The sequence below is a fragment of the Pogoniulus pusillus genome, chromosome 16, assembly GCF_015220805.1.
Source record: "Pogoniulus pusillus isolate bPogPus1 chromosome 16, bPogPus1.pri, whole genome shotgun sequence".
Lineage (NCBI taxonomy): Eukaryota > Metazoa > Chordata > Aves > Piciformes > Lybiidae > Pogoniulus > Pogoniulus pusillus.
In genome coordinates this window covers 7,397,427-7,424,555 of record NC_087279.1, presented here as the reverse complement: position 1 = coordinate 7,424,555, position 27,129 = coordinate 7,397,427, and the positions used below count along the sequence as shown (strand labels likewise).

The 27,129-nt window shown below is 46.8% G+C and overlaps 1 protein-coding gene across 4 annotated transcripts; it reads right to left on the bottom strand.

Annotated features, from left to right (window-relative positions):
• Nucleotides 1-1,744: 1,744 nt before the first annotated feature.
• Nucleotides 1,745-27,129, bottom strand: PTPDC1 (protein tyrosine phosphatase domain containing 1). Of its 4 annotated transcripts, none has more exons than XM_064156300.1 (10): nucleotides 27,106-27,129; nucleotides 18,344-18,436; nucleotides 14,493-14,664; nucleotides 12,818-12,898; nucleotides 12,027-12,145; nucleotides 10,497-10,634; nucleotides 6,694-7,901; nucleotides 5,488-5,673; nucleotides 4,221-4,331; nucleotides 1,745-2,352 (listed from the first exon to the last, which is right to left on the bottom strand). In XM_064156300.1, the coding sequence occupies exons 2-10, from the start codon at nucleotides 18,426-18,428 to the stop codon at nucleotides 2,236-2,238; spliced, it is 2,217 nt and encodes a 738-aa protein (XP_064012370.1). In that variant the 5' UTR covers nucleotides 18,429-18,436; nucleotides 27,106-27,129; the 3' UTR covers nucleotides 1,745-2,235. The 4 variants fall into 4 exon arrangements, 3 of the variants coding, with proteins under 3 accessions (XP_064012370.1, XP_064012369.1, XP_064012368.1); XM_064156299.1 differs by lacking the exon at nucleotides 27,106-27,129 and adding an exon at nucleotides 22,115-22,219; XM_064156298.1 differs by lacking the exons at nucleotides 18,344-18,436; nucleotides 27,106-27,129 and adding an exon at nucleotides 16,546-16,884.

The following is a 27,129-nucleotide window of genomic DNA, read 5'->3' as shown; positions in this document are numbered from 1 at the left end:
TTGAAGTGTTTGCTGAATGGTTGCATGTAATGACCCTTGCAAAAGTCTTCTCTAACCTAAAGCACTCTGTGATTCTGTTACCCTCAGAGTGATCTGCTCAACACAAATGTTACCAGCTTTGACCCTGGCATTCCCCTTGTGCCCACATAGCCAGACCTGCCACTTCAGCACCCCTGAAAGCTGGAGCCAATGCCAGCAGCCACTGCTCCTGCAGGGAAAACCAGAGCACCCAAGCACTGCCAGGGCCCCCAGCATCTCATACACCACCAGCCCATTACCCTCCAGATGCAACTGGTATGGAAGCAGCCCAGGCCCAAGCTTGCTGGTCCTCCAGCAAGGGCTACAAGGATAGCTCTGCCATGGTAGGTGTTGGGGGTGTGCTGACAGGACTCTGATCAACAGCATTGGGGATCAGCCATTTCTGTGCATACAGAGGGACAGAGCTGTCACAGAAGTGTCAGGCTGATACCAACAGCAAACCTGTGAGACACCAACACCGGCTCAGCTTGATGCCCAGGCACAGTCAGTGTAGGCAGGCAGGAGCTGGACATGGAGAGACTCCAATCAACAGTGGGCCCTGAAAGCCCACATCCATGACCAGGGAGCCTGAACTGGCCAGACCCATGGACTGGTGAGACTCTGTCCTGGGGTAAGGGAATGTTCACTGCAGGAAGCATGAACCTTCTCAAAGAGGACACTCAGGAAAAGAGGGAAGTCATCAAGCGCTGCTCCAGCAACACAATCCTGACAAGCAAATCTACTGCAGACAAAACTAAGGTCCTCACTAATTAATGGTCCTGTGATGAGCCCTAGGTGACGGGCCATCACCAACTGGCAGTCATGCAAAATCCACATCTGGGTGCTGAGCCTCCTCTTAAAATGTTTCAGGAGTGAGGCTTTTACTGCCTTGGGAGCAGTAAAGCGGTGAGCATCTGAAGTGCTGTGGCCTGAACAACAGGCCCTGAACCAAAGCTGACCTCTAGATGAACATCCCAACCAAGTGTGAGATATTAGCAATATCTGCTCACTAGTGAAGTGCTTAGCACCTGTTACCAGTTAACAAACCAGGGATGCTCAGTAGTGACAGATGGAGCTTTGCAGAACAGAACCACCAGTGAGGATGAAATGCCATTAGAATGGATTCATCTTTCCTTCTTTAGAGGCAGACCGTGAAGGCCATCCAGTCAGATGTCCAGCCTTGGTGTGGAGGTGTGATCAAAGCCAAAGAGATAAAAACACTCCCTTGCTTTCTCCCTGGAGCCTAGCTGGGCTCTGGGAAAATCCAAGAGGAGGGTGAAGTCGTGAAGTCAGAGGTTTCCATGTTTAGAATCAGGGAAACTTGTTCATTGATAATTGTGTAAGATCTATAAAAGTTTAGGTATTAGGGGAAAGTTTTCTTCAAAGCACTTCCTCTGCTAAAAAACACTTTAAAGCTTTTTCTTAGCCAAAAAAAAAAGTGTAAATGAAAGCCTTGGTAATGTAATACTAATTATATATGCTTAATACTCATTATATATACTTAATACTAACTAGATGTACATAATACTAATTATATATACACAACACTAATAATACATATTTCTCTACTACAACATCTTTTAGAAACACCTTGGTTTAAGGTCCAGGGTGATGGTTTGACTTGATGACCTTAGAGGTCTTTTCCAACCAAAACAACTCCATGGTTCTATGAATATCTGATGGGGAAAAACAATCATCTGCTGTCAATAGCAGAACTCAAGATCTGTTTAGGCTTAGTCTTGGTTTTATTGGTCTGTTTTATTCTTAGTCTTTTAAATTTTCTGAAAGGAAAATAGATGTAGTAAGTGCAGGCAGCATTTATTTTCTGCAAAGTGAAATCAAATCACATTAATGTAAACATATGCAACACATAATGTCAACTCAGTCCATTAAACCTTGCTGCACCGTGGCACTGAACTTATGGCAGTTGTGTGACCTGAAAACAATGTTGCTTGCCCATATCTAAATCCATAAATAGATCTGAAAACAAGGGTACAGTTCACAATATGAAAGCAGATGAAACCAAATGCTAGGGTACAGTCATACAGGCACTGTTCTTTAGAACAACTCTCTAAAAGGCCCTCTACAAAAATAAAAGCCTTTGTTAACAGCTACCATTACCTAGTGTTAGGTCAATCAAGCCAGACCAAAGAGAGGGCAGCAGCTGCAGGATAGCCTGGTAGGCTCACTCAGCTCTTCAGCACAGCTGGGCAGAAATCAAGAGGGATTCTCTGTTCCTTCCTTCAGCCTTTTTCTTTTCTCTTCCAGTGTTTGTTTAAATACTTTTTTCAAGGTACTGTAAACATATGGTCCATTTTCAGAATCCATGCTGGTCTAAACAAAAGGAAGAAGTTGAAGTTCAGTTGTTAAATAAAAGCAAAGGAGGTGACCAATGTATTACACAGAGCCTTGATTTCAGACGGATCAAAGATGGTATCTGTGTGCTGATGGAGCTGTGTCTCCTGATGGAGCACTCAATGCTAAGTGTTTCTGCTGACTACACATTACAACAAACTATAGTAGCAGGAGAAAAGCCATGATGGTTTTAAAAAGGTGTGTCTGTAGTAGACTTCGTGGCTAAGGAACATGGGATTGTTCAGCCTGCAGAAAAGGAGGCTGAGGGGAGACCTTCTCACTCTACAGCTCCCTGGAAGGAGGCTGAAGCCAGCTGGGGGTTGGTCTCTTCTTCCTAGTTGCAAGTGATAGGATGAGAGGAAATGACCTCAAGTCGCACCAGGGGAGGTTTAAGTTGGGACTTAGAAGAAACTTCTTCCCCGAAAGGGTTCTCAATTACTGGAACAGGGTCTCCAGGGAGGTGGTTGAATCCCCACCCCTGGAGATGTTTTAGAGAGGCAGAGCTGTGGTGCTGAGGACCACAGTTTAGCCCCAGCCTTGGTAGAGTTAGAGAATGGTTGAACTTTGTGATCTTAAAGGGCTTTTCCAACTGAAACATTTATGTGATTTACACGAGGTTAGGAAGCAGTAAGCTGAAGGTTCTGTTCATACCCCCTGCTGAACCTGAGAAAGAAGCAGCTGTGAGCTGAGCAACAGCAAGTGCAACCTGTCACTGCGATTAAACTATTCCAAAAGCAGAAGCTGTTCATAGACAGCCTGTATAAAAGACAAGCCTGAAACAGAACTGAATTGCAGTGCTCCCTCAGAAAATCACTTAATCTGATGGAAGAACTCCAAATGGTACAGAATCTATCTCAGCCTTTGGTAAGTTGCTCCCAGTGACTAATTCTCACCATGTACAAATTCTCATTTCCCTAATTTGAAGGAGTCCATGAATTGGCAGTGATCCAGAAAGAGAAAAATGAGAGTAAAGGATTGAGGCTGCAGTAGCAGAATGTCACTTGGCTGAGAATATGTGTTACCCTGATTATTATCAAATGTGAACTCTGAAAGAGATAAGCACAAGCATGCCAAGGGTGAAATGCTGGAAAGTGCCTCCATGGAGAAAGACCTTGGGGTCCAAGAGGACAGCAATGTGCCCTTGTGGCCAAGAGAGTCAATGGTCCTCTTGGAGCGCATCAAGAAAAGTGTGGCCAGCAGGTCTAGAGAGTTTCTTCTGCCTCTCTACTCTGCTTTGGTGAGACCACACTTGGAATACTATGTTCAGTTTTGGGCTTCCCAGTTCACGAGAGACAGGGAACTGCTGGAGAGAGTCCAACAGAGGCTATGAGGATGATTGGAGAACAACTCTACTATGAAGAAAAACTGAGAGTCCTGGGGCTGTTTAGTGTGGAGAGGAAAAGGCCAAGGAGACATTATCAGTGTCTATAAATACCTGAGGGGTGGGTGTCAAGATGAAAATGCCAGGCTCTGGTGCCCAGTGAAAGGACAAGGAATAATGGGTACAAGCTAGAACCCAGGAGGTTCTACCTCAACGTGAGGAGAAACTTCTTTACTCTGAGGGTGTTGGAGCCCTGGAGCAGGCTGCCCAGAGAGGTTGTGGAGTCTCCTCTGAAGAATATCCAAACTCAGCTGGATGTGTTCCCATATGACCTGCCCTGAGTCATCCTGCTTGGGCAGGGAGGTTGGACAGGATGATCTCTGCAGGTGCCTTCCAACCCCTACCATTCTATGATTCTGTGATCCCATGAATTGCTGCACTTTCTCAGCCAGAGGTTTGCTCTGCTGCTTCACCCTTCATGGTTTAAGACAAATAAACACAGTGCCACAGCCCAAAGGGTACTTGCCTTAGTGAAAGCTTTAATAGCACGAGCAAGTAAGGCCTCCTCCACATCAGCTGGCAGCATCTGCAAGTTCACCACACAGTGTAAAATGCAAAGGATGGTCTGACACTGTTCCTGGTGGGAAAAAAGAGAACAGCAGCTTGTTAGAAGAAATATTTTCATGAAAAACATTTCCCTTTCAAGTTTTGTCAATTGCTGTTTAAATACCAGGCTGTGCCTCTCTGTATTGAAACCTTCAGGTGTAGGAGTTGGGGAGGGAATTCTCAGAAGCCTGAAGAACCTCCAGATAATTATTTCAGTCAAGATGGGAGAAAGCCTTCTCTTGTAGTGCATCACAAGTTTTTAGGAGGTCAGGTGTACATCTGGAGATTCTCCACACAAACAGTAACAGTCATGTGAACTGGCATCAAAAAAAGTTAGATCTACTCTTTTCAGCCCTAAATGCTGTGCATGTTTGGGCTCCCCACTACAGGAAGAACGTTGAAGTGTGTTGAGCAAGCAAGCTGGGGAAGGGCCTTGAACACAAGTTTTATGTGAACAGCTGAGGGAACTGGGGTTGGTTAGTCTTCAGAAGAGGAGGCTGACCTCATCACCCTCTACAGCTACCTTAAAGGAGGGTGGAGTGAACAGGTTGTCCAGGGAGGCTGTGGATGTCCCCTCAGGGCCTGGTTGGATGAGGCCTTGAGCAAGCTGAGCTAGTGGGAGGTGCCCCGGCCCATAGCAGGCAGTTGGAACTCGATGATCTTTAAGTTCCCTTCCAATCCAAACCATTTTATTAATCTATGAACGTGATAACCATTAAGTACAGCTGCCAGATGTGACCCTAACCAAAGCCATACCTCCAGGCACAGAGAAAAGATTTCTCATTTTTGCCTTTGGATCTCAAACTGCAGAATTTGCAGGGAAATAAACTGAACTGGAGCTTCCACTAAATGGTGCTCAAAGGCAGGAGCTGGTATTTTTCTTATATATTGATTTTAACTTCATTGAGGCCTCGAGGAGCTGAGTCTAGCTGAGAGGTGCCCGTGGCAGGGGAGTTGGAGCAGATGATCTGTGAGGTCCCTTCCAAACTAAACCATTCAGTGATTCTACAGCTGCAATCTCATTGCAGAATGATTACAACTCTTATTATCCAGGACCAAAACAATCCTCTTTCTGATTTTTAGAGACTGAAGTTGCAATTCCATTGCCCAAAGGCCATAAATGACTGATAGACATTAACAAACTGTACTTGGCAGTGAAAGAATGCATTGACGTAGGCAATATCTACCTTTCTCAGTAAGTAAAGAGCATCCTGGGATTCTGTGCAATTTTTTGCCAGCAGATCAATATCATCTTTGGGTATAATAGGTTCCTTCAGCTGCTCTATCCAGGACCACATCAAGCTACAGAGGATAAAAGGATCTCTCTCAGTACAGATTTTATCCCAAGCTCCATCTCGAGAATTCAGTTCTTTCTTAAAACAAAAAACAAAACAGAACAAAACAAAACTGAAAACACATCAGCTATTTACAACATCCTCTTTGATTGCACCACTACTTGGATGCTCAAGTTCAAACAAAACATAAAAGGGCTTAAGAGTCACAATTAAAGAATTGCTCTTTTTTCCAATTCATCAGCATGAACCAGCAGTAATACAAATGAGGCTTTAATACAGAAGGGTGACATAAACTGTGCAGCTCAGAACCTCCCAGCTATCGACTAGAACAGATAAAGCAGCTTTGGATTCCAACTCCAAAGCAAATCGTGCTGTGAGGATTTGGTTTTAAGGATAAGCAGTTAAATTGCTGCTAAATTGTTGCACTTTAACACACAGAACCCTCTGATCTGTTCTGAGGAAGCGGTGATGAGAAACAACACAGCTCCACCTTACAATCTATGTGACTTGCTGCTACCCACAGCCAAATTATGACCACAGTTAATTGCAGTCATTTTCATTAGTTAGTAGAACAAAGGAACTCAAGGAGAAACAGTGTTCTAGCCTCCTGCTAGAGGCTAAAACCTGCAGGTGTGTTTTGCTTGCTTTTGAAAGAACTTTTTACACTTTCTGTAGTGCTAGGATGAGAGGGAATGGATTGGTGCTTGAGGAGGGGAGACTGAGACTGGAGATGAGGAAGGAATTCCTTCCAGTGAGACTATGGAGACACTGGAACAGGTTGCCCAGGGAGGTTGTGGATGCCCCCTCCTTGGAAGCATTCAAGGCCAGGTCGGATGAGGCCTTGAGCAAGCTGGGCTAGTGGGAGGTGTCCCTGCCCATGGCAGGGGGTTGGAGCCGGATGATGTTTAAGCCCCTTCCAACCCAACCCATTCTGTGAAGCCACGACTGAACAAACTGGCCCACAAAAACAATCATGTGCTGAAGCACAGTGTATATGGTGTCCCCATCTGCCATTTCAAAGGTCATGGTAGCATTCTGGCCTTGTAGGAACTAACCTAGGTGAAACATGCAGAGCTTGTAACATTGAATCCAATTTACCTGCCACATTTCTACCTTCTCCTTCACTTCATCCTCTCCCAGAAATTCATTTATGTCTGCAAGTGCTTTTGCTGCCAAAACTCTCCGGGCTTCCAAACTTAATTCTGATTGCAGAACAATGTGTGGAATTGTCTCTGACACATCTCTGCTACCTTGGCTTTCATATCCAATGGAAAAGTTTACTTTAGAAGAAGAAGAGGAGTCAGAGTCCTCGGAGGTAAACCCTCCTCTGCCATACCCATAAGTCTTGTGCTCTTTTCGGTGACCAATCTCATTGCTGAAGTGATACCTTGGGGTTCCAGGTTCCCTGGCCTTTGAGAGAGATGCTAGCCCTGAAGCAAAGGTCCTGCTGCGTTGTACTTCTTTGGTAGAGTTTCTCCTACAATAAAGGGAGGATTCACCTTTTCGGCCATCCAGGTTAAACCTCCCTTGGCTCCAGAACATGCAGGTGTTCCGCACCAACATCTCCTTGTTTAGCTCCACCCGGGGCTTTTGCTCTCCTGTGGCAGAACTTTCCTCACCACTGGTCTCCTTCAGCTTGTTGCACAGCAGTATGTGAGCAGGTACAGTCCATGCAGTTTCCCCTTGCTCTACAAGAAACTCAGTTCTCCTTAAGTCTGACTCACTGTAGCTTAGACGCCTTCTCAGATGAGTCAGAGGCTGAAGGCATTCCACATTCCTTCTTTTCCAAAGAGGATCACATTCGTGTCCCAGTGAATAAGGACTGTCTTGGGTCTCAAAAGTGGAGGAGTGGTTGTGGGAGGACTCAGAGGTATCGCTGTCCTGCCTTGCAAATTCTCTGTCCAGCTGCGTGGACACCAAGTGAGAAACAGTCTCTTCAATCTCAGCTGAGAGGTCTGGGATCTCCAACAGCTCTGCCTCCACCACCTGTCTGTTTTCAGCCAAGTCTAGCAGCAGTTTGCAGACGAGGTGGATGAGCTTTGGCACATGTTTGAGGTGCCTGCTCTCGTAACCGTGAAGCAGGTGCCTCTGCCGGGTCAGGTACTGGGCCAGCGTCACAGTGTGTGCCTTGGGCTCACAGCACGCAAAGACGTTTCTGAGAGGAACCAAGAACTGAGTGAATTCTCTGATGCACAGCAGCTGCCCTCGAGTCTGAATGGAATTAGGCCTTTTTGCTCTGACAAAGAGAATGGCTTGATCAGCACTCATTCTTGTTGCAAAAACCAGGTAGCAAGCTATGAGAACCCCTGGAAAAGAGACAAGCATTAGCTGGAGAACAATCAGAGCCAGACAAAGACTTGGTGCAACTATTGGATGAAATTAACCTAGGTAAAGATGCAGGCTTCTAGAAGTGCCTCTGTGAGTGCCTGCTGAGTGCATGAGAGAGAAGCTCTGGTTGTTGTTTAACTGGACTTTAGCCTTTGACCCTGTTTCCCACAGCAGGATACTGGAGAAACTGGCTGCTCTTGGCTTGGAAGAGTGGATGCTTGATTGGGTTAAAAACTGGCTGATGGCCAGGCCCTAGGAGTGGTGGGGAATGGACTTAGGTCCAGTTGGCAGCTGGTCACAAGTGGTGTTCCCCAGGACTCAGTGCTGGGCCAGTTCTCTTTAATGTCTTTAGGGATGATCTGGATGAGGGGATTGAGGACACCCTCAGGAAGTTTCAGATACTAAGCTGGGAGGGAGGATTGAGCTGCCCAGGACAGAAAGCCCTGGAGGCATTGATTGCCAGCCAGCTGAAGATGAGTCAGGGTGTGCCAAGCTGGCCAAGGCCACCAGCATCCTGGCCTGGATCAGCAATAGTGTGGCCAGAAGGGGTAGGGCAGTGATTGTGCCCCTGTACTGGACACTGGTGAGGCCACACCTTGAATCCTGGGTTTAGTTTTAGGCCTTTCACTCCAAGGACATTGAGGTGACGGAGCAGGAAACAAAGCTGGTGAAGGGTCTGGAGAACAGGGCTGGTGAGAGGTGTGCCAGCAGTGTGCCCAGGTGGCATCCTGGCCTGCATCAGGAACAGTGTGGCCAGTAGGACAAGGGAGGTTATTCTGGTCAGGCCACACCTTGAGTACTGTGTCCAGTTCTGGGCTCCTCAATTCGAGAGAGATGTTGAGGTACTGAAACGTGTCCAGAGAAGGGCAACGAAGCTGGTGAGGGGTCTGGAATACAGCCCTGTGAGAGGCTGAAGGAGCTGGGGGTGTGCAGCCTGCAGAAGAGGAGGCTCAGGGCAGACCTCATTGCTGTCTACAACTACCTGAAGGGAAGCTCTAGGCAGGTGGGGTTGGTCTCTTCCTCCAGGCACCCAGCAATAGAACAAGGGGCACAGTCTCAAGTTGTGCAAGAGGAGGTCTAGGCTGAATGTTAGGAGGAAGTTCTTGCCAGAGAGAGTGATTGGCATTGGAATGGGCTGCCCAGGGAAGTGGTGGAATCACCGTCCCTGGAGGTGTTCAAGACAAGACTGGATGAGGCACTTAGTGCCATAGTCTAGTTGATTGGATAGGGCTGGGTGCTAGGCTGGCCTGGATGATCTTGGAGGTCTCTTCCAACATGGTTGACTCTTATGATTCTAAGTGGCTGAGGGGGACTTAGGGTTGTTTGGTCTGGAGAAGACGAGGCTGAGGGGAGACCTCAGTGCATCGGCGATGTATGTTGCTTTGTTCTCCCTAGGAACAAGTGATAGAATGAGAGGAAATGGCCTCAAGTTGCACCAGGGGAGGTTTAGGTTAGACATTAGAATAAACTTCTTCCGCAAAAGGATTCTCAAAGCCTGGCACAGGCTGCCCAGGGAGGTGCTTGAAACCCCATCCCTGGAGGTGCTTCAGAGAGGCAGAGCTGTGGTGCTGAGGGCCATGGTTTAGCTCCAGACTTCAGGAAGAGTTACAGAATGGTTGGACTGAATGATCTCAGAGGGCTTTTCCAACTGAAGTATGGCATGATCCTGTTCCCTAAGTACAGTTGTATTTGCTGGATCCCAAGACAGTAAATCCACTCTCACCACACTCTTGGGGAGAACTACTTTCTCACTACAACATCTCTAGAAGTTCCATCCCTTGTGAGCATGTAGTATCCTTCTAGAGGAAGGAGATGGGCAAAAATGCCTTGAAAAAAGTGAAATTGGATCTGTTTCAGCAAACCTATCTGATCTCACAGGAGTGGCAGCTTTGGAAACATGTAATAAATATTGGACAGTCAAAGAGTATGGAGGGGATTTGGCCCATCTCAAAATGGAGTTGCCTCATTTGCATGTAACAGGGAATTATTAATTAACAAGGCATCTTATTAATGTCTATAAATATCTGAGGTGTGGATGTCAAAATGAAGGTGCCAGGCTCTTGTCAGTGGTACCCAGTGATAGGACAAGGAACACTGGGTACAAAATGGAACACAGGAGGTTTTACCTCAACATGAGGAGCAACTTCTTTGGTGTGAGAGTGCTACAGCCCTGGAGCAGGCTGCCTAGAGAAGTTCTGGAGTCTCCTTCTCTGGAGAGATTCCAAACCTGCCTGACTCTGTTCCTGTGTGACCTGGTCTAGGTGATCTTGCTTTGGCATGGGGTTAGGACTTGATCTCTGGAGGTCCTTCCCAGCCCCAACCATTCTGTGATTCTGTGTTTACTAGAGAGAGCCAAACATTTTCTAACCTTACAGGTTTCTGGGGTTACTACACTAAAAATGATCTCCTCATTTTCACAGGCATGCTTAGCATTGTTAATCATTTCACAGATGAAGAGAATTCCACACATGGCAGTGGCACAGAACCTAAACAAATTATTCATGACTGACAAGCAGAGGTTGGTTTGCATCTGCAGAGAACTACTCAAGATGAGCTTAGAGCAGAGCACTTACCTGTCCGACCGAGTCCCGCGTGGCAGTGCACAGCCACCCTCCCTTCCTGCAGGGCAAAGGCCATGACTTTTACCATGTCAAGTATGGTAGTGAGAGAGGCCACTCCATAATCCTTCCATCCAAAATTGTAAAAATAAACTAAAATAAAGAGAAAGAAAAGTTAATTTCTGCCACACCTTGTCTGACATCTGCACCGCTATATGCAGAGGCCAGGTGAGCAGTCATAAATGATGGTACTAAAACTGCACACTGGTGTTTGACCACCTGCTGAAAAGCAGCTCCACTGAGGAGGACCTGGGAGTGCTGGTGGACAAGTTCACTGTGAGCCACCAATAGGTTCATGTGGTCAAGAGGCCAATGGTCTTCTGGGGAGCATTAAGAAAAGTGGGGCCAGTAGGTCAAGGGAGGTTCTCCTCCCTCTCCACTGTGCCCTAGTGAGGCCACATCTGGAGTATTGTGCCCTGTCCTGGGCTCCCCAGTTCAAGAGAGACTGAAGAGAGTCCAGCAGAGCCTATCAAGATGATGGGGCCTGGAGCATCTCTGTTGTGAGGGGAGGCTCTTGTTTAGTCTGGAGAAGAGCAGCCTGAGAGGGGATCTGATCAATGCTAATGAATATCCAAAGGGGGATGGAGGCAAGAGGATGGGGCCAGACTCTTTGTCAGTTGTGCCCAGAGAGAGGACAAGAGGCAATGGACACAAACTGGAACCCAGTAGATTCCAGGACACAAACTGGAACCCAGAACAGGAGGAGAAACTTGTTTGGTGTGAGGGTGCTGGAGCCCTGGAGCAGACTGCACGGAGAGGTTCTGGAGTCTCCCTCTCTGGAGGGATTCCAAACCCAACTGGCTGTGATCCTGGGCAAGCTGCTGTGGGTGCCCCTGCTTTGGACTGGATGATCTCTAGAGATCCCTTCCAAGCCCACTATGTGGGATTCTGGGATGCTGTGAGATTGTTTTGGCCTTTCAGCTGTAGGCTTGTCCATTAAATACACAAAGCTAGCGAAGAGCTGTCAGCCTGAAGTTCAGCTGCAACGTAAAAGGTGCAACAAAACTGCATGATTCACACAAAAATTACCCAGCTATATATAGGTAGAAGGTATTTTTTTTCCTTTTAGAAATAAAAGCACTTCTCCAGTCAAAGCCTGCTGCTTACACAGAAGCACATTTTCTCCCTTCCTCACCAGAGTATCAAACCATTGTGAACACAAACATCCTCAAATGAAATAACCTCTTATGATCTAGCTAAAAGAACAGGAATGGCACCAGAATCTGAGCCACCACAATTCATGTTTTATAGATCTGTGAGCTCAGAAGAAAAAGAGAATTTTAGCTACCTCTTGTCCTTTCTCTGTCCTAAATGCTTTCAATAACCTGATCTTCGCTCTCTTCAATTTGCCAGGTTTCATGCTTACATCCCATTTTGTGCAGCGTTTCTCACACAGCTGCTGCTAACACACAAGAATTCAAGTTCCAGGATCTCTGAGTGCCAAAATCAATAATAAATGAGGAAGAGCAGCAGGAGGGAACTTACTTCCAGCCCCCATAAAAGCCTCAGGCAGGTAGGTGAAGCCGCTTTCCTGTTCCAGCGGGTTCCCGCAGCTCGCGTGCTCCCCAGGGCGCTGAAGGTTAATTACAGTCTTTATGCCACATCTGAAGGAAGGAACAGATGAGTCAGAGTATGATACACAGCCAACACCTCACAGCTTCACCCATTGCATCAGATTAGAAGGGACCCTCAAAGGTCACCTTGTCCAAGCCCCCTGCAGTCAGCAGGGACACCTCCAACTAGATCAGGCTGCCCATCAAGTCTGACCTTGAATGTCTCAGCCACATCCCTGGGCAACCTGTTCCAGTGTCTCACCGTCCATATTGTAAAGAGCTTCCTCTCAATGTCCAACCTAAATCTGCCCTGCTCCAGTTTCAAACCATTTCCCCTTGCCCTAACCCTCAGAGGCCCTTCTGAACAGTCCCTCTCCAGCCTTCCTGTAGATCCCCTTCAGATACTAAAATGCAGCTCTAAGGTCTCCTCAGAGCCTTCTCCAAGCTGAACAGCCCAAACTTCCCCAGCCTGCCCTCATTGGGAAGATGCTCCAGGTCTCTGATCATCTTCATGGCCCCCTCTGGACATGCTCCATCAGGTCCATGTCCTTTTTTGTGTTGGGGGTCCAAAATTACATTGATTTGTAGTAGAGAATAAGCTTTTACCTCTATCTTCTTAAAATGAAAGGATCTTTACCACTAATCCAAATCTCTGTTGAAAGAGCAAATGGGTCAGGAAATAGACTGGTACCACCCACCCTAATGAGTGACTACTTCTGTTACCTTTCAAACTGCTCAATAATGTTGTACTTCTCAATTAATTCTGTTGAGGGTCGAGCCATAGCCAGTATGTTATCTGTTATCCTGAGAAATTAGAAAAGGACAAAAGTTATGTTGTTATCAATTAGGTCCTGAGCTGGAATCTACCAAATCAAGATTATGTTGCATTCAAGACAAAAATACCTTGTTGATTAACTAGAAATCATTCCTCCAGTTCTCTACTGATGATCAATTTGGTTAAACTGACAGAGATGAGATCCAGCACACAGCCAGCCCTGGAGTTCCTTCAGTGCCAGCTCAGGGAACACACTAAATAATTTCTCTGAGAGAAACCTGCACTCAGATCTCCCTTTGGCCCTTTACAGTTTCTTTGCTTCTGAGAAGCATTTTCTGTTACAAAGCAATCAGTAAGAATATAAAGGTAATTTCATGTGGATATTGCTGCATATGAATCACTGGATCATTTGGGACTGAAAAGCCCTTTAAGATCATCCAGTCCAATCATTTTCTAACTCTGCCAAGGCTGGGGCTAAACCATGGCCCTCAGCACCACAGCTCTGATTCTTTGAAATGCCTCCAGGCATGGGGATTCAACCACCTCCCTGGGCAGCCTGTGCCAGTCTTTGAGAACCCTTTCAGGGAAAAAAATTGTTCCAATATCCAACCTAAACCTCCCCTGGTGCAACCTGAGGCCATTTCTTCTTATCACTGTGTTCCTTGTGAGAAGAAGCCAATCCCCAACTAGCTCCAACCTTCTTCCAGGGAGGTGTAGAGAGCCAGAAGTTTTAACCTGAGCCATCTTTTCTCCAGACTAAACAACCCTAGGTCCCTTTAGCTTACATTATGTATCCACTATACATTATTTAATTAATACATTATTTAAGCATTTTAGATGATAATAAAATTAACAGTCAACATTTTTACTTTTGACCTCTGCTCTGAACACATTCTAATTAATTCACAGTTTAAACCTTAGCAAGAACTGTCTAAACCCACAACTCTTTTTGTTACAACTCTCCACAGATATGTCTCTATTTGTTTGGACCTGAACCAAACTTATTTGAAGTCAACAGAAGTCTTTCAGCATCGTTCCTGGGCTCTGTACAATGGCTGCTATGGGCTACTGTTATGGTGTAATTCTGAATCAAGCTATTGTAGAATGGTAGGGGTTGGAAGGGACCTTCAGAGATCACTGAGTCCAATCCCCTGCCCAAGCAGGATCACCCAGGGCAGGTCACACAAGAACACATCCAGGCAGGTTTGGAAAGTCTCCAGAGAAGACTCCACAACCTCTCTGAGCAGCCTGCTCCAGGACTCCAGCACCCTCAAACCAAGAAAGTTTCTTCTCATGTTGAGGTGGATCCTCCTGGGTTCCAGCCTGTATCCATTGTTCCTTGTCCTATCACTGGGCACCACTGACAAGAGCCTGGCACCTTCATCTTGACACCCACCCCTCAGATATTTATAGACATTGATCAGATCCCCTCTCAGCCTTTTCTTCTCCAGACTAATGAGGCCCAGGTCTCTCAGTCTTTCTTCACAGCAGAGATGTTCCAGTCTTGTTGTACACTTAGCAGTAGCTGAATCAGGACAAACCCTCTGCTATTTCCCTTTGAATTCTCTCTTTTAACAAAAATGGATGCAGTTACATTTATGGAGAGTAAATGCTGCTTATTACCAAGATGAGTAGAGCCCTTTAATGGCTTGCTCCTGGTCACTCCATCGAGCTGGGTTCTCATACTTGCAGGCACGTCCACCACAGGCCATGGAGCACTGCATGTGCCCAGGAATCACATGGCGAAGGCGCTCCCCTACTTTGGTGTATTTTGCTGTCGGCCGCCTGGAGCCTCCTGCAAGACAGGCAATAAACAGCTTTAGCCAGGGAGCTTAGAAAGCCATCCTCACCTTAAAAGCAGCAGTTCAACCTTGAAAGCATCAGATCCACGTTGAAAGTATTGATTCAAGCTTAAAAGCATCAGATCCACATTGAAGGTATTGATTCAAGCTTAAAAGCATCAGATCAAGCTTAAAAGCATCAGATCCACTTTAAAAGCATGAGATCAACCTCGAAAGCATCAGATCAACCTCAAATGCACCAGATCAACCTTAAAAGCATCAGATCAACCTTAAAAGTACCAAATAAACCCTAAAATCATCAGATCAACCTTAGAAGTGTCAGATCAACCCTAAAAGTATCAGTTAAACCTTAAAAGCAGCAGTTCAGCCTTAACTTGATGCCACTGCAAACAGCATAAATCCATGGAATATGTACATTTAAGGCACATTTTCCAGCACAGACTTGAGGCAAGGATTGTGGGGGAGGGGGGAACTTGCTTGCATGGCTGCAGAAGTTGTTTCTTCTCACTGTCACTGTTTTTTCTGGTGAAGTCAGTGCTGTGTGGTCCCCTTTGCAACAGAAAAAAAAATGTCACCATCTTCTTCCACCTGCAGCTGAAAATAATATTTAGCCATGTTCTTGGTGTATGTGTAGACTTCTGTCTTATCTATTCATTGTATCTGAGCTGTTAGAGTGAAGAACATGAATTAATCCTTAAATAAGGAATCAGGGAACAAAATGAGCTGTCCAGAAAGACTCCAGCAGCCTGAAAAGCACAAAAATCTCAAGCAGTTATGTGTGGAATGGTTGGAGTTGATGAATAATGGTTGGACCCCACAATCTTAGAGGTCTTTTCCAAATGGAAACAACTCTATGAGCCTAACTATAAAATAAGGACAGAAAATTCATATTAATTAGATTTAATTAGATTAATTAGATTTTCCAAATGGAATCAATATTATGAGTCTAAATGTAAAATATGGGAAGAAAATTAACATCAATGAGATGTATATATACAGGCATAGACATTTATTTGATGGATGTGTCTAAAATAGAGTTAACAGAACAAAAGTATATTGATGTAATGCCAAGAACATCAATTTAATGCCAAGTAAAGGTATACCAATTTAATGCCAACTAAAGAAATATCAACTTAATGCCAGTTAAAAGAATCTCAATTTACTATCAAGTAAAGAAATACCAAGTTAATATCAAGTAAAGAAATATAATTTAATGCCTGTTAAAGGAATCTCAATTTATTATCAAGTAAAGGAGTCTCAATTTACCATCAAGTAAAGGAGACTCAATTTCATACCAAGAAACAGCAATTTACCATCAAGTAAAGGAGTCTCAATTTAATGCCAAGTAAAGAAATAGCAATTTACCATCAAGTAAAGGAATCTCAATTTAATATCAAGTAAAGGAATATCAATTTAATATCAAGTAATGGAATATCAATTTGATATAAAGTAAAGGAATATCAATACCAAGTAAAGAGAGAAATATCAAATTATCAGGAAATCTATTTAATATATCAAGTAAAGGAATATAAATTTGATAGCAAGTATAGGAATCTCAATTTGATAGCAAGAAAAGGAATCTCAGTTTGATAGCAAGTATAGAAATCTCAATTTGATAGCAAGAAAAGGAATCTCAATTTGATAACAAGTACAGGAATCTCAATTTGACAGCAAACAAAGGAATCTCAGGTTAATATCAAGTAAAAGAACCTCAATTTGATACCAATTAAAAGATTCTCAATTTGATAGCAATCAAAGGACTCTCAATTTGCTATCAGGCAAAGGAATTTCAGTTGAACACCAAGTAAAACTGCATCAGTTTAACACCAAGGAAATAGCCAGAGCTGCCAGCAGCCTTCGTGAGAATACTTTACTTTTTTTTTCAGGCAAACTTGCATCCAGCTCCTCGGGACTCAGGGACGACACCGCCACCATCACCCGGCGCGTCGAGGAGGAGAGGACCTCCACCACCGAGCTCCGGCGCCTCTGGATCATGCGGAGCAGGGGATCAGAGGAAGAATGCCTCCGACCCTGGAAAAAGTTGCTAAAAATGCTGACTGCTGAACGCCTTTGGGGTGAGCCCTGCATGGCTGAGCAGTCTCAGAAGCCTTGAGGAGGCACTGGTGGGAAATCCAAGTTGCTGAGCGCCGAAGTTGCGCTGAAGAGCTGTGCATCCTTCTGCGCGCTCCAGCAGCCAGGCAGCATGGGCTGAGCTGTCTCCATAGTAACTAACAATGAAGGAGCTGCTGCCAGCCAGCCTTGGGGCTGCTCCTTTCGATCTGAATCGAGTCTGTTTGGGACAAACTGTTCCGCTGCTTGATGAAAATAGTTGCATTGCAAGTAGATGGTTCTGAAAGCGGGCGGGGAAGAACCAAACCAGCTTCCCTCAACAATGCGAGTATTTAGCGCGTTGTAAATAACAGGCATTCACAACTCCCCCAAGACACACACCACCAGATTCAAAAGAACCATCCAAATGGAGCTGGAGGCTCTGCTTCCTGAGAAATCTCTTAAGTAGGTATATTATACTCCCCCATCTCTTGCTTCTGCGTTCCACAACCACCTCTCCTCCTCCACTTGGTTGCAACAAAACACATCATTAGCTGGGTAATGATTGGGATTAGTGTGTTCCTACTGGAATGGTTTGGGGTGTGATGAATTGTAGACTGTTCCCTCTGGACCGTTCCTGTCTCCTAACAAAACACAATTTGTTATTCAAAACAAAAGGCTTCTTTTATTTTCCCCCCAGCTCTTTTATTAAGCGAAGCAGTTAGCTCTGCAGACTGAGATAAAGCAGATTAGGGGGAGGAGGAGATGGATCAGTTGAATGCTTTTAGGCTCTTGAAGGTAGAATTAGGCAGCAAATTGCCTCCTACTTTGCTTCCAGCGTTCCAGGGAGGAGAATGAGCTGGCCAGGAAGACTGCAATACTCTCAAAAGCACAAAATTCTTATCTAACTATGGGTAGAACAAACTGGAGAACCTCTGCTACAAGGCCAGGCTGAGAGTTGGGGCAGTTCAGACTGGGGAAGAGAAGGCTCCAAGGAGACCTGAGAGCAGCCTTGCAGTACCTGAAGGGATCCTACAGGAGAGCTGGGGAGGAACCATGGTGACAGGACAAAAGGACAATGGTTTGAAAGTAGAGCAGGGTAGGCTGGACATTAGGAAGAAATTCTCTACTGTGAGGGTAGTGGAACACTGGGGCAGGTTGCCCGAAGAAGTGGTTGAGGCCCCACTCCTGGAGACATTCAAGGTCAGGCTTGATGGGGCCCTCAGAAACCTGATCTAGTTGGAGATGTCCCTCCTAACTTGCAGGAGGGTTGAACAATATGACCTAGAGAAGGAAGAAATGTTTGACACAGAGGATTGTGAGACCTTGGCCTGGGCTGCTCAGAGAGGTAGGAGATGCCCCATCCCTGGAACCATTGCAGGTCAGGTTGTTTGGGGTTCTGAGCAACCTGCTCTAGTTGCAGATGTCCTTGAAAGGTTTCTTCCAACCCAACCCACTCTATGACCCTCCATTAACACAGGGTGGTGATGACCAAGTAATGGTGTTTGGTTTTGTTACAGACACTTTATGTTTGTGATGTGGGCTAACATTTTGGGCGGGGGGTTACTTTTCCATGGACTGTGTGCACCTTCCATGAATGGCAGACCAGAGGAAAGTTGTTACCTGAACTCATTTCAGCAAGGTGCAGACTGCTCTCTAGCAACGAAGAATAGGGCAGTTCATTTTGCAGCAGAACTCCTGCAGCCATGGCAGTACCTGTTGGAACAGCAACATGATCACTGAAGATTGACCACAGAGGCTCCAAAATGCACAAAAAGCTGAGTACCTGGCACCTGCTCAGAGAGGAGTTCTCCAAGGCTTAAGATGTGAGCAGCCAGACATGGACTGTGCTTTCTTTTTGGGTGAGCTGTCATCTTACAACTGGACAGCTTCACTGCCTGCCCCAGCAATCACAAGTCAGTCAGTTGTGTGTATCAGGCTCTGGAGTTTGGCTGCTCTGCAGCCACATGTTTTGCATGGACAGCAGTCACTCAGTTAAAAGCATCTGACACTGGAGCAGGGTAGGTTTAGGTGTGACACAAGGAGGAAGCTACCTCTCTGGGTAACCTAGGTCAGGGTCTCATCACCCTCAGTGTCAAACGTTTCTTCCTTCTCTCCACTCTGAATCTCCCTCTTCCAGTTCAACTGGTGGGCAGGCTTAGGAAGGCAAAGCATAAAGGAGGCACAGCTCATTGCTTCACATCAGCAGGCTGCAGGATGGACTCAGCAAATAAGCAACTGGCTTGGGGCTCATTCTGACTTGGAACAAGGAAGAGCCTTTTTCAGTCTTTCAGGGTCTGGAAATCAGTGGCTTCCAGTCACTGTGATGAGTTTTTGCTCCAGAGTGAAAGCAAAGAGCAACGTCTAATGTTTCAGCAGCCATCAAACAATGACATAGACAAAAATGCTGGGCCAAGAGGCTGCTGGTCTGCCTTTGGTTAGGAATTCAGCTGGTTATTTAAAAATGCAGTTGCTGTCTTCTGCTTCAGGACGTGTCCTTAAAACAGACTGATGAGCTTGAACTGCAGACTGGAACCATTCCAATTGGGGCAGTTCAGCTGACAGCTCCAGCAGTAATCCCCCTGCAAAGCTCCTCACAGCATTGCTGTGCAACTCTCTGCTGACACTGAGGTCCCTTCTCTCCAGATCCTTGTGGTAAATAAGCACACATTTCAGAAGGGTTAGAAGAAATGGCTCAAGTTGCGTCGGGGCAGGTTTAGGTTGGACATTGGTAGAAGCTTCTTCACTGAAGGGGGTCCCAAACCCTGGAAGAGGCTGCCCAGGGAAATGGTTGAATCCCCATCCTTGCAGGTGTTTCAGAGGCAGAGATTGGTGCTGAGGGCCGTAGTTCAGCCCCAGCCTTGGCAGAGCTAGAGAATGGTTGGACTGGATGCTCTTAAAGGGCTTTTACAACTGAAATGCTTCTATGACTCTCTGAAAGATGACTTTGATGTATTGACATGAAAACCTCTTGGCTAAGCTTTCCATTTTAAAATATCAATGTCTAAGAAAATCTACTTGAAACTTCAAATATACTCCTTTCATCTAGGTAAATGCTGATGCTTTCTCCCTGTCACAGGTAATGTGGAAGTTGGTTTTACTATTTTCTTGTCTTTTAATGTGAAATTGTTCTCTTCCTGTTGTAGTCATGAGCAAGGAACTAGGCAGTAGCCAGATTTTAAAAGGAACACAGCCAAGGAGAGAGGCAAGCAGAGGGCAGCTCAGTACCTAAACACTCAGGTAGCACATCTACAATTCACTCCATGGCCTGATTCCACAGGTACTTATCCTCCTGAGAAGCTTTGCTTTTGTGAGCAGTCCTATAGAAGCCAAAAGAGTATTTGTCTAAATATAAGACCATACAGACTAAAGCATAAGCTGGAACCCAGGAGGTTCCACCACGATAAGAAGTGAAACTTCTTTGGTGTGAGGGTGCTGGAGCCCTGGAGCAGGCTGCCCAGAGAGGTTGTGGAATGTCCTTCTCTGGAGAGATTCCAAACCCACCTGGAATTCCTGTGTGACCTGCTCTAGGTATCCCTGCCATGGAAGGGGGGTTGGATCATCTTGGAGGAGAAGCTGAGGGAGCTGGGGTTGTTTAGCCGGGAGAAGAGGAGGCTCAGGGCAGACCTCATTGTTTTTTACAGCTACCTGAAAGGAGGCTGGAGACAGGTGGGGTTGGTCTCTTCTGCCAGGCAACCAGCAACAGAACAAGGGGACACAGTCTCAAGTTGTGCCAGGGGAGGTCTAGGCTGGATGTTAGGAGGAAGTGCTTCAGAGAGAGAGTGATTGGCATTGGAATGGGCTGCCCAGGAAGGTGGTGGAGTCCCCTTCCCTGGAGGTGTTGAAGCAAAGCCTGGATGAGGCACTTAGTGCTATGGTCTAGTTTATTGGACCGGGCTGGGTGCTAGGTTGGACTGGATGATCTTGGGAGGTCTCTTTCAACCTGGCTGATTCTATGATTACTCTATGATCTTTGTGGCCTCCTCTTATGCTGGACACCAGAACTGAGGTGGGGTCTCAGCAGAGCAGAGTAAAATTTCACAAGTACTTAAGCTACAACGAAGTCTAGAAGGCAGCTGGAGCACTGAGAGCACAGCTTTCAGCTGGCACACCTCAATTCCTTGGGCTTCTGTGAAATGTGAAGTTCCCTCTTAAAGAAACAGCAAATAACTGAAAAATAACCACAGAGAGAGGAGAAGGGAAGAATTTAAACCAATTTCCCTCTGTGATTTACAGAGCAGAACAATACCAGAGCTGTTGCAAAACTCCACTGGGACGACCACCAGCACTGGTTCGGTATTTCCAAATGTGGGTTTCTTCCTCACTTTGGGAAGAAAAGAAATGATTCCTCAGCTGGTTTAGGTGGTTGTTATTTAATCCTGAAGTGTGGTGTTTACAAAGGTCTGTCACTGCTACTGTCTCTTAGAAAAAGACAAAAGAAAGGCATTCAGCAGCAGATGAGGTAGGTGTTGCTCTGGTGACTCAGATCTGCTATTCAGAGATTTTTTTACAACATAAACAGCAAGAAGCTTGCAAGCTGAGTTGATGGAGGGGTCTAGCAGTTGACTTCATTCATGTTCTTGAAGTCAGGTCAGCTTGCTGTGGTTAGTGTTAAACCAACAGTTAACACAGATTAAATTACCTTGAACAGGCTGGCAGACAGTAAGTACTACTGAGAATTAAAACAGAGTCATAGAAACAGAGCAGCATCTGGGACTGAAAAGCCCTTTAAGATCCAACCATTTTCTAGCTCTACCAAGGCTGGGGCTAAACCATGGCACTCAGCACCACAGCTCTGCCTCTGAAACACTCCTACAGATGGAGATTCTACCACCTCCCTGAGCAGCCTGTGCCAAGGCTTGAGAATCCTTTCAGGGAAGAAGTTTCTTCTAACGTCTAACTTAAACTTCCCCTGGTGCAACCTGAGGCCATTTCCTCTCATCCTATCACTTACCTGGGAGAAGAGACCAACCTCTACCTGGCTCCAACCTCCTTTCAGGTAGCTGTAGAGAGCCTCCCCTCAGCCTCTTTCTCCAGGCTAAACAACCTCAGTTCCCTCAGCTGCTCCTCACCAGCCCTGCTCTCCAGACCCTCCACCAGCAAATTAAAAAAGAGATGATGCAAAATGAATCCATTAAGTGCTCCACAAACTAAAGTGGTGACTCAGATACTCTTGATCAGGAATATCATCTTCACTAAGAGACTACCAGACCTGTAAGACTGTGACTACAGCCAGAAGACTGAGATCTTGGCAGCTATCACTCTCAGAAGAGGAGTTCTTTCAAAAGAACTCTGCAAGCTAGAGGAGTTATTTTCAAGTCTCACCCAGTCAAAACTACAGTCAGTTTAGAGGAGTTTTACTAGAGGTGAAGGAATTTTGATCTATCAGCTTACCTGTTACACTGCAAACTGAGTAAGTGATTGCTGAGCCCTTCATTGTTGCAGTGTCAGCCTCAGGAGCCCTGCTGCAGGGATTCACGTTTGACAGCAGAGAAGCAGCACGACGTTGCCATGGAATTTCCTGTGCTTAATTGGATTGCTGAGGGTAAGCTGGGAGGAGTCTGGAAGTATCTTTTCTTAACTTAAGGAACTTAAGTCTGTATGAGGAGTGCCTGAGGGACTACGCAGCTAATCACCCCATAAACTGCTTGCTGCCCTTGCCCAGATTTTAAAGGGATTGAGGCAAACAGGCCACACCAACCTGATGTTTTAATAACTGAATCAATCATAGAATAGCTGTGGTTGGAAGGGACCTCAAAGATCATCTATTCCAAACCCCCTGCCATATCGAGTTGCTCGAAGTCTCATCCAAACTGGCCTTGAACAACCCCAGGGAGAAGGCATCCACAATCTCTCTGGGCAGCCTATTCGAGTCTCAGCAGCCTCATACTGAAGAACTTCTTCCTCAGATCCAGTCTAACTCTGCTCTCCTTCACCTTCAAACCATCCCCGCATGGCCTGTCTCTAGACACCCTCAGGAAAAGTCCCTTTGTAGCCTTCCTGTAGGACCCCTTCAGGTACTGGAAGGCAGCTCTAAGGGTTCTCCTGGAGTCTTCTTCTCTTCAGGCTGAACAACCTCAGCTCCCTCAGCCTGTCCTCATCGCAGAGATGCTCCTCTCATCATCTTTGCAGCCTGCTTTGGACTCTCTCCAGCAGTTCTGTGTCCTTCATATGCTGGGGACACAAAAACTGGAAGTGGTATTGGAGGTGGGGGTCTCAGCAGAGCAGGTCAAGGAGCAGAGAAGTACAACCTCTTGAATACCTCTCTGGAGATATTCAAGACCCACCTGGATGTGTTCCAGCGTGACCTGCTCCAGGTGATCCTGCTCAGGCAGGCCGATTGGACTGAACGATCTTTTGAGGTCCCCTCCAGCCCCTGACATTCTGTGATTCTGTGATACTTAGTGTTTGTTTCCTATGGATAATACAACACTGTTTGCCTGTTTGACTCCAGAACAGGGTTAACTCTTCTTGGGTGGTTGGGATTATCAGTGCAACAATCCTCCCTGGATGTCTTCAAAGCCAAGTTGGATAAGGCTTTGAGCAACCTGGTCTAGTGGGAGGTGTCCCTGCCTGTGGCAGAAGGGTTGGAACTGGATGATCTTTAAGGTCCCTTCCAACACAACCCACTCTATGAATCTGTGAGCCTGCTGCTTTGCTGTACCAAGCCGTAGGTGTTAGAGCTTTGCTGGGTTCCCACCTTTGTATTTTTCAGTATTAATAAATGCAATTTATTCAACTAAAGAACTCATTATTCCCCTAGTGATCTCCAAAGTTTAGCTAGCTGCAGGAATCAGTGCCAAACATGTTTGCTCAAGCAGGTTATGTCATCCTGTGTTTGTCAAGACAAGGCTTTGTGCTAAGTGAGGATGACTTTTTGGGGGAGTTAAGCATTAGGTTTGAAATCATTTGCCATTTTCAAGGAAAGAATACAGAGTAGGTGGGATGATAGTGACTAATCTTTCTCTCTCTAGGCTTGGCATTTGCCTGTTCACAGAATCACAGAACAGCTTCGGTTGGAAGGGACCTCAGAGATCATCTACTCCACCTTCCCCTGCCATGGGCAGGGCACCTCTCAACTAGACTCGATTGCCCAAGACCTCTGCCCTTAAACACCTCCAGGGAGGAGGCATGCACAACTACTCTGGGCAACCTATCCCAGAGTCTCACCACTCTTGTACGGAAGAAATTCCTGTCTAAACCAACAGGAGAATCCCAAATTCTCTGGAAGATTCTCTTGAGTGCTGACTGCCATGTGAAGACAGCAATGAGCTGTTGAGGTAAGCAGAACAAGCTCACCAGGCTGCTGGCAGCTTCTTTCTCTTATACAGCATGAGCTGCCTCACGGCTGCTTTACAGAGGACTTAGCAAATCCACCTGTCCCATGACCCTAGGAACTAACTCATCAGATTAGGCAGGTAGAACACTGTCTAAATTGTCTCCTAATGAGCTGGATGCAATTAAAACATTTGACCATTGCTTACACTGTACATTTCTTACTGGCATATAGATCCAAAACATCAAATAATGCTAAAACTTGTAAGTTTACTAAAACCTAATACACTTTGAGATTAGTTTCAAATAAGTACAAACTATATATTTTGATTTCTAGTTGGCTGTGGCCATTGCCAGCTTCACATTTTGTTCTTCTTGTAGTGTGGACCATAAAAATTGATTAATCATAGAATGGATCAGGTTGGAAATCACCTCAGAGGTCATCTACTCCAACCCAGCCTTGAACACCCCCAGGAAGGAGGCATCCACAGCCTCCCTGGGCAGCCTCTTCCAGAGTCTCACCACCCTCATACTGCAAGAGCTTCTTCCTCAGATCCAGTCTAACTCTGCTCTCCTTCGGTTTCAAACCATTCCCCCTTGGCCTATCTCTAGACACCCTCAGGAAAAGTCCCTCTGCAGCCTTCTTGTAAGATCCCTTCAGCTATTGGAAAGCAGCTCTAAGGTCCCCCTGCAGTATGGAGTCTTCTCCATACTGAAAAACCCCAGTTCTTTCAGCCTGTCCCCACAGCAGAGCAGCTCCAGCCCTCTGATCATCCTCATGGCCCTTCTTTGGACACATTCCAGCACCTCCAGATCTTGCCTGTAATAAGGGCTCCAGAACCAGATGCAGTGCTCCAGGTAGAGCCTCGCCTGAGCAGTGCAGAGGGCAGAACCACCTCCCTCGCTCTGCTGCCCACACTTCTCTTGATGCAGCCCAGGATCTGACCAGCCCTCTGGGCTGCAAGTGCACACTGCTGGCTCATGTTGAGCTTCTCATCCACCAGCACCTCCAAGTCCTTTTCTTCAGGGCTGCTCTCAAGCCGGCCACTGCCCATCCTGTATTGGTGCTTGGCATTGCCCCAACCCAGATGCAGAATCTAGCTATGCAGCCACATAGAGGGCAGCTCTGTTGACAAAGCAATTTTGTACCTTACCTGAGCACCTGCAATCCTTTCTTTATGTTATTTGCAGCACAGCAACTAGCTTCAGCCATGTCAGATTCCACAACCTCTACTCCCAACTCATCTCCTTTGTCATTTTAACTACTGTTATTAAAAAAATACTCACAATGGGATCACTGGGTTTATGCTGAAGTGAAATATTTACTCTGACGTGTGGGAGACACCTTGTTCAAATGGGGTTTGTGCTGCCACCCAAGCAATCACAGGAGTGAGGATTACAGTGCTAATTATATCTATGAGGTGGTGTTCTGGCAGCATCTAGCCCCAGGAAGTCTGTCTCTCTTAATTCATCTTTGTGTAACACACAGAATCATACACTCACAGAAAGGTCTGGGTTGGAAGGGACCTTAAAGACCACCTAGTCCCAGTGCCCTACCACGGACAGGAATGCCTCCCATGAGTACATGTTGCTCAAGGTCTCATCCCACTTGGCCTTGAACACCTGCAGGGAGGGGGAATTCACAACCTCCCTGGGCAACCTATTCCAACCCTCACTGTAAAGAACATCTTCCTAATCTCCAGTCTCAATCTGCCCTCTTCCAGCTCAAAGCCATTGTCCCTCGTCCTGTCACTACACATATCACACATACAGCTCCATGTCTATTTCACATGAAGTGATGAAAGCAAGAGATGGGATTTATTTTTTTCAAGCAACAGAACTGCAAATGCTTGAATTTATTTTGTACAAATTTCTTTGGGAATCATTACTTCACAGCTCTGATGCTCAGTTTTACTGAGGTGCAGGCCTCCTGAAAGCATGGCATTTCCTCAGAACAGAAAAGCAAGAGAGCTGTGCAAAGGGCAAGCAAAGCCAGATTACGGATACATCAGATAGCCTGAAGCTGCACCAGGGAAGGGTTGGATGTCAGGAAGAATTTCTTCCCTGAAGGACTGGTCAGGCGCTGGAATAGGCTGCCCAGGGAGGTGGTGGAGTCACCATCCCTGGAGGTGTTCCACGAAATGAGTAGATTTGGTGCTTCAGGACATGGTCTAGTTAGTGGCCATGGAGGTGTTGGGTAGAAGGTCGGACTTGCTTATCTTAGAAGTCTTTTCCAACCTCAATGATTCTATGATTTATCTTTATGTTAACCTACTGCAGAGTACAGCTGCAGTCTCTTGGCAGTAGCAGCAACAGCCACATGCACGTCCACAGCCGGCTGGCTGCGCTGCGGCCGCGAAGGGTGACCAAGCCTTGAGGTGGGGGAGGGTACAGCTGCTACCAAGCAGGAAAACGCTGCTGCTGCGAAGGGGGAAGCCTCTCTCCAGCATCTGCACCGCCTACAGATGCCCGGGTCTCCTTCATGGCCCTCTCCTGCCCAGACAGGTTGGCTGGGCCACAGTTAAGCTCTGCAGCATCAGTATCAAACGCTGCAGAGGGCTCACAGCCCCCAGCAGTCAGCTACACATGGCTCACAGCTCCGCCAACTGCCGGCGTTGGGCAAGTCCCCGCGAAAGGATCGGGGCAGCTGCGGCCCTTCGGCATGGCGGAGAGCCCAGGGACGGAGCCGCGGTGCCTGCGGGTGTTAACGGCGGGGCACCGACTCTGGCTGTCACCGAACGTCCAACTGCAGAACTCGATCGCTAGCCAAGGGCGCCTGTTTGGAGGCTTTTCTACCCGCGCTGAGCACAGCAGCTGCCTGCCTCAGTCCGGGAGCCCGGCAGGGCTGAAAGCCGCAGCCCTCTGGAGCCGGAGCCGCCGCTTGCCCCGATCCCACCGGAGCCCCGAAATGGCGGCTGCCCCGCGGAGGGGCCGCGCAGCGCCAGGCCCCTGCCGGGCGTGCCGCGCTGCCATGGCGACGGGGGCGGGCCCCGGCGGGAGCGGGGCGAGCCCGGCGGGCCGGGGGAGAAGGGGGCGAGCGGGGCGCGGGGCTGCCCGCGGCCGGCTGACCGCAGCTGCGACCAAGGGCACGGAGCGGGCGCCGGACCCACCTGGCTCCAGCCGCGTCCCTCCGC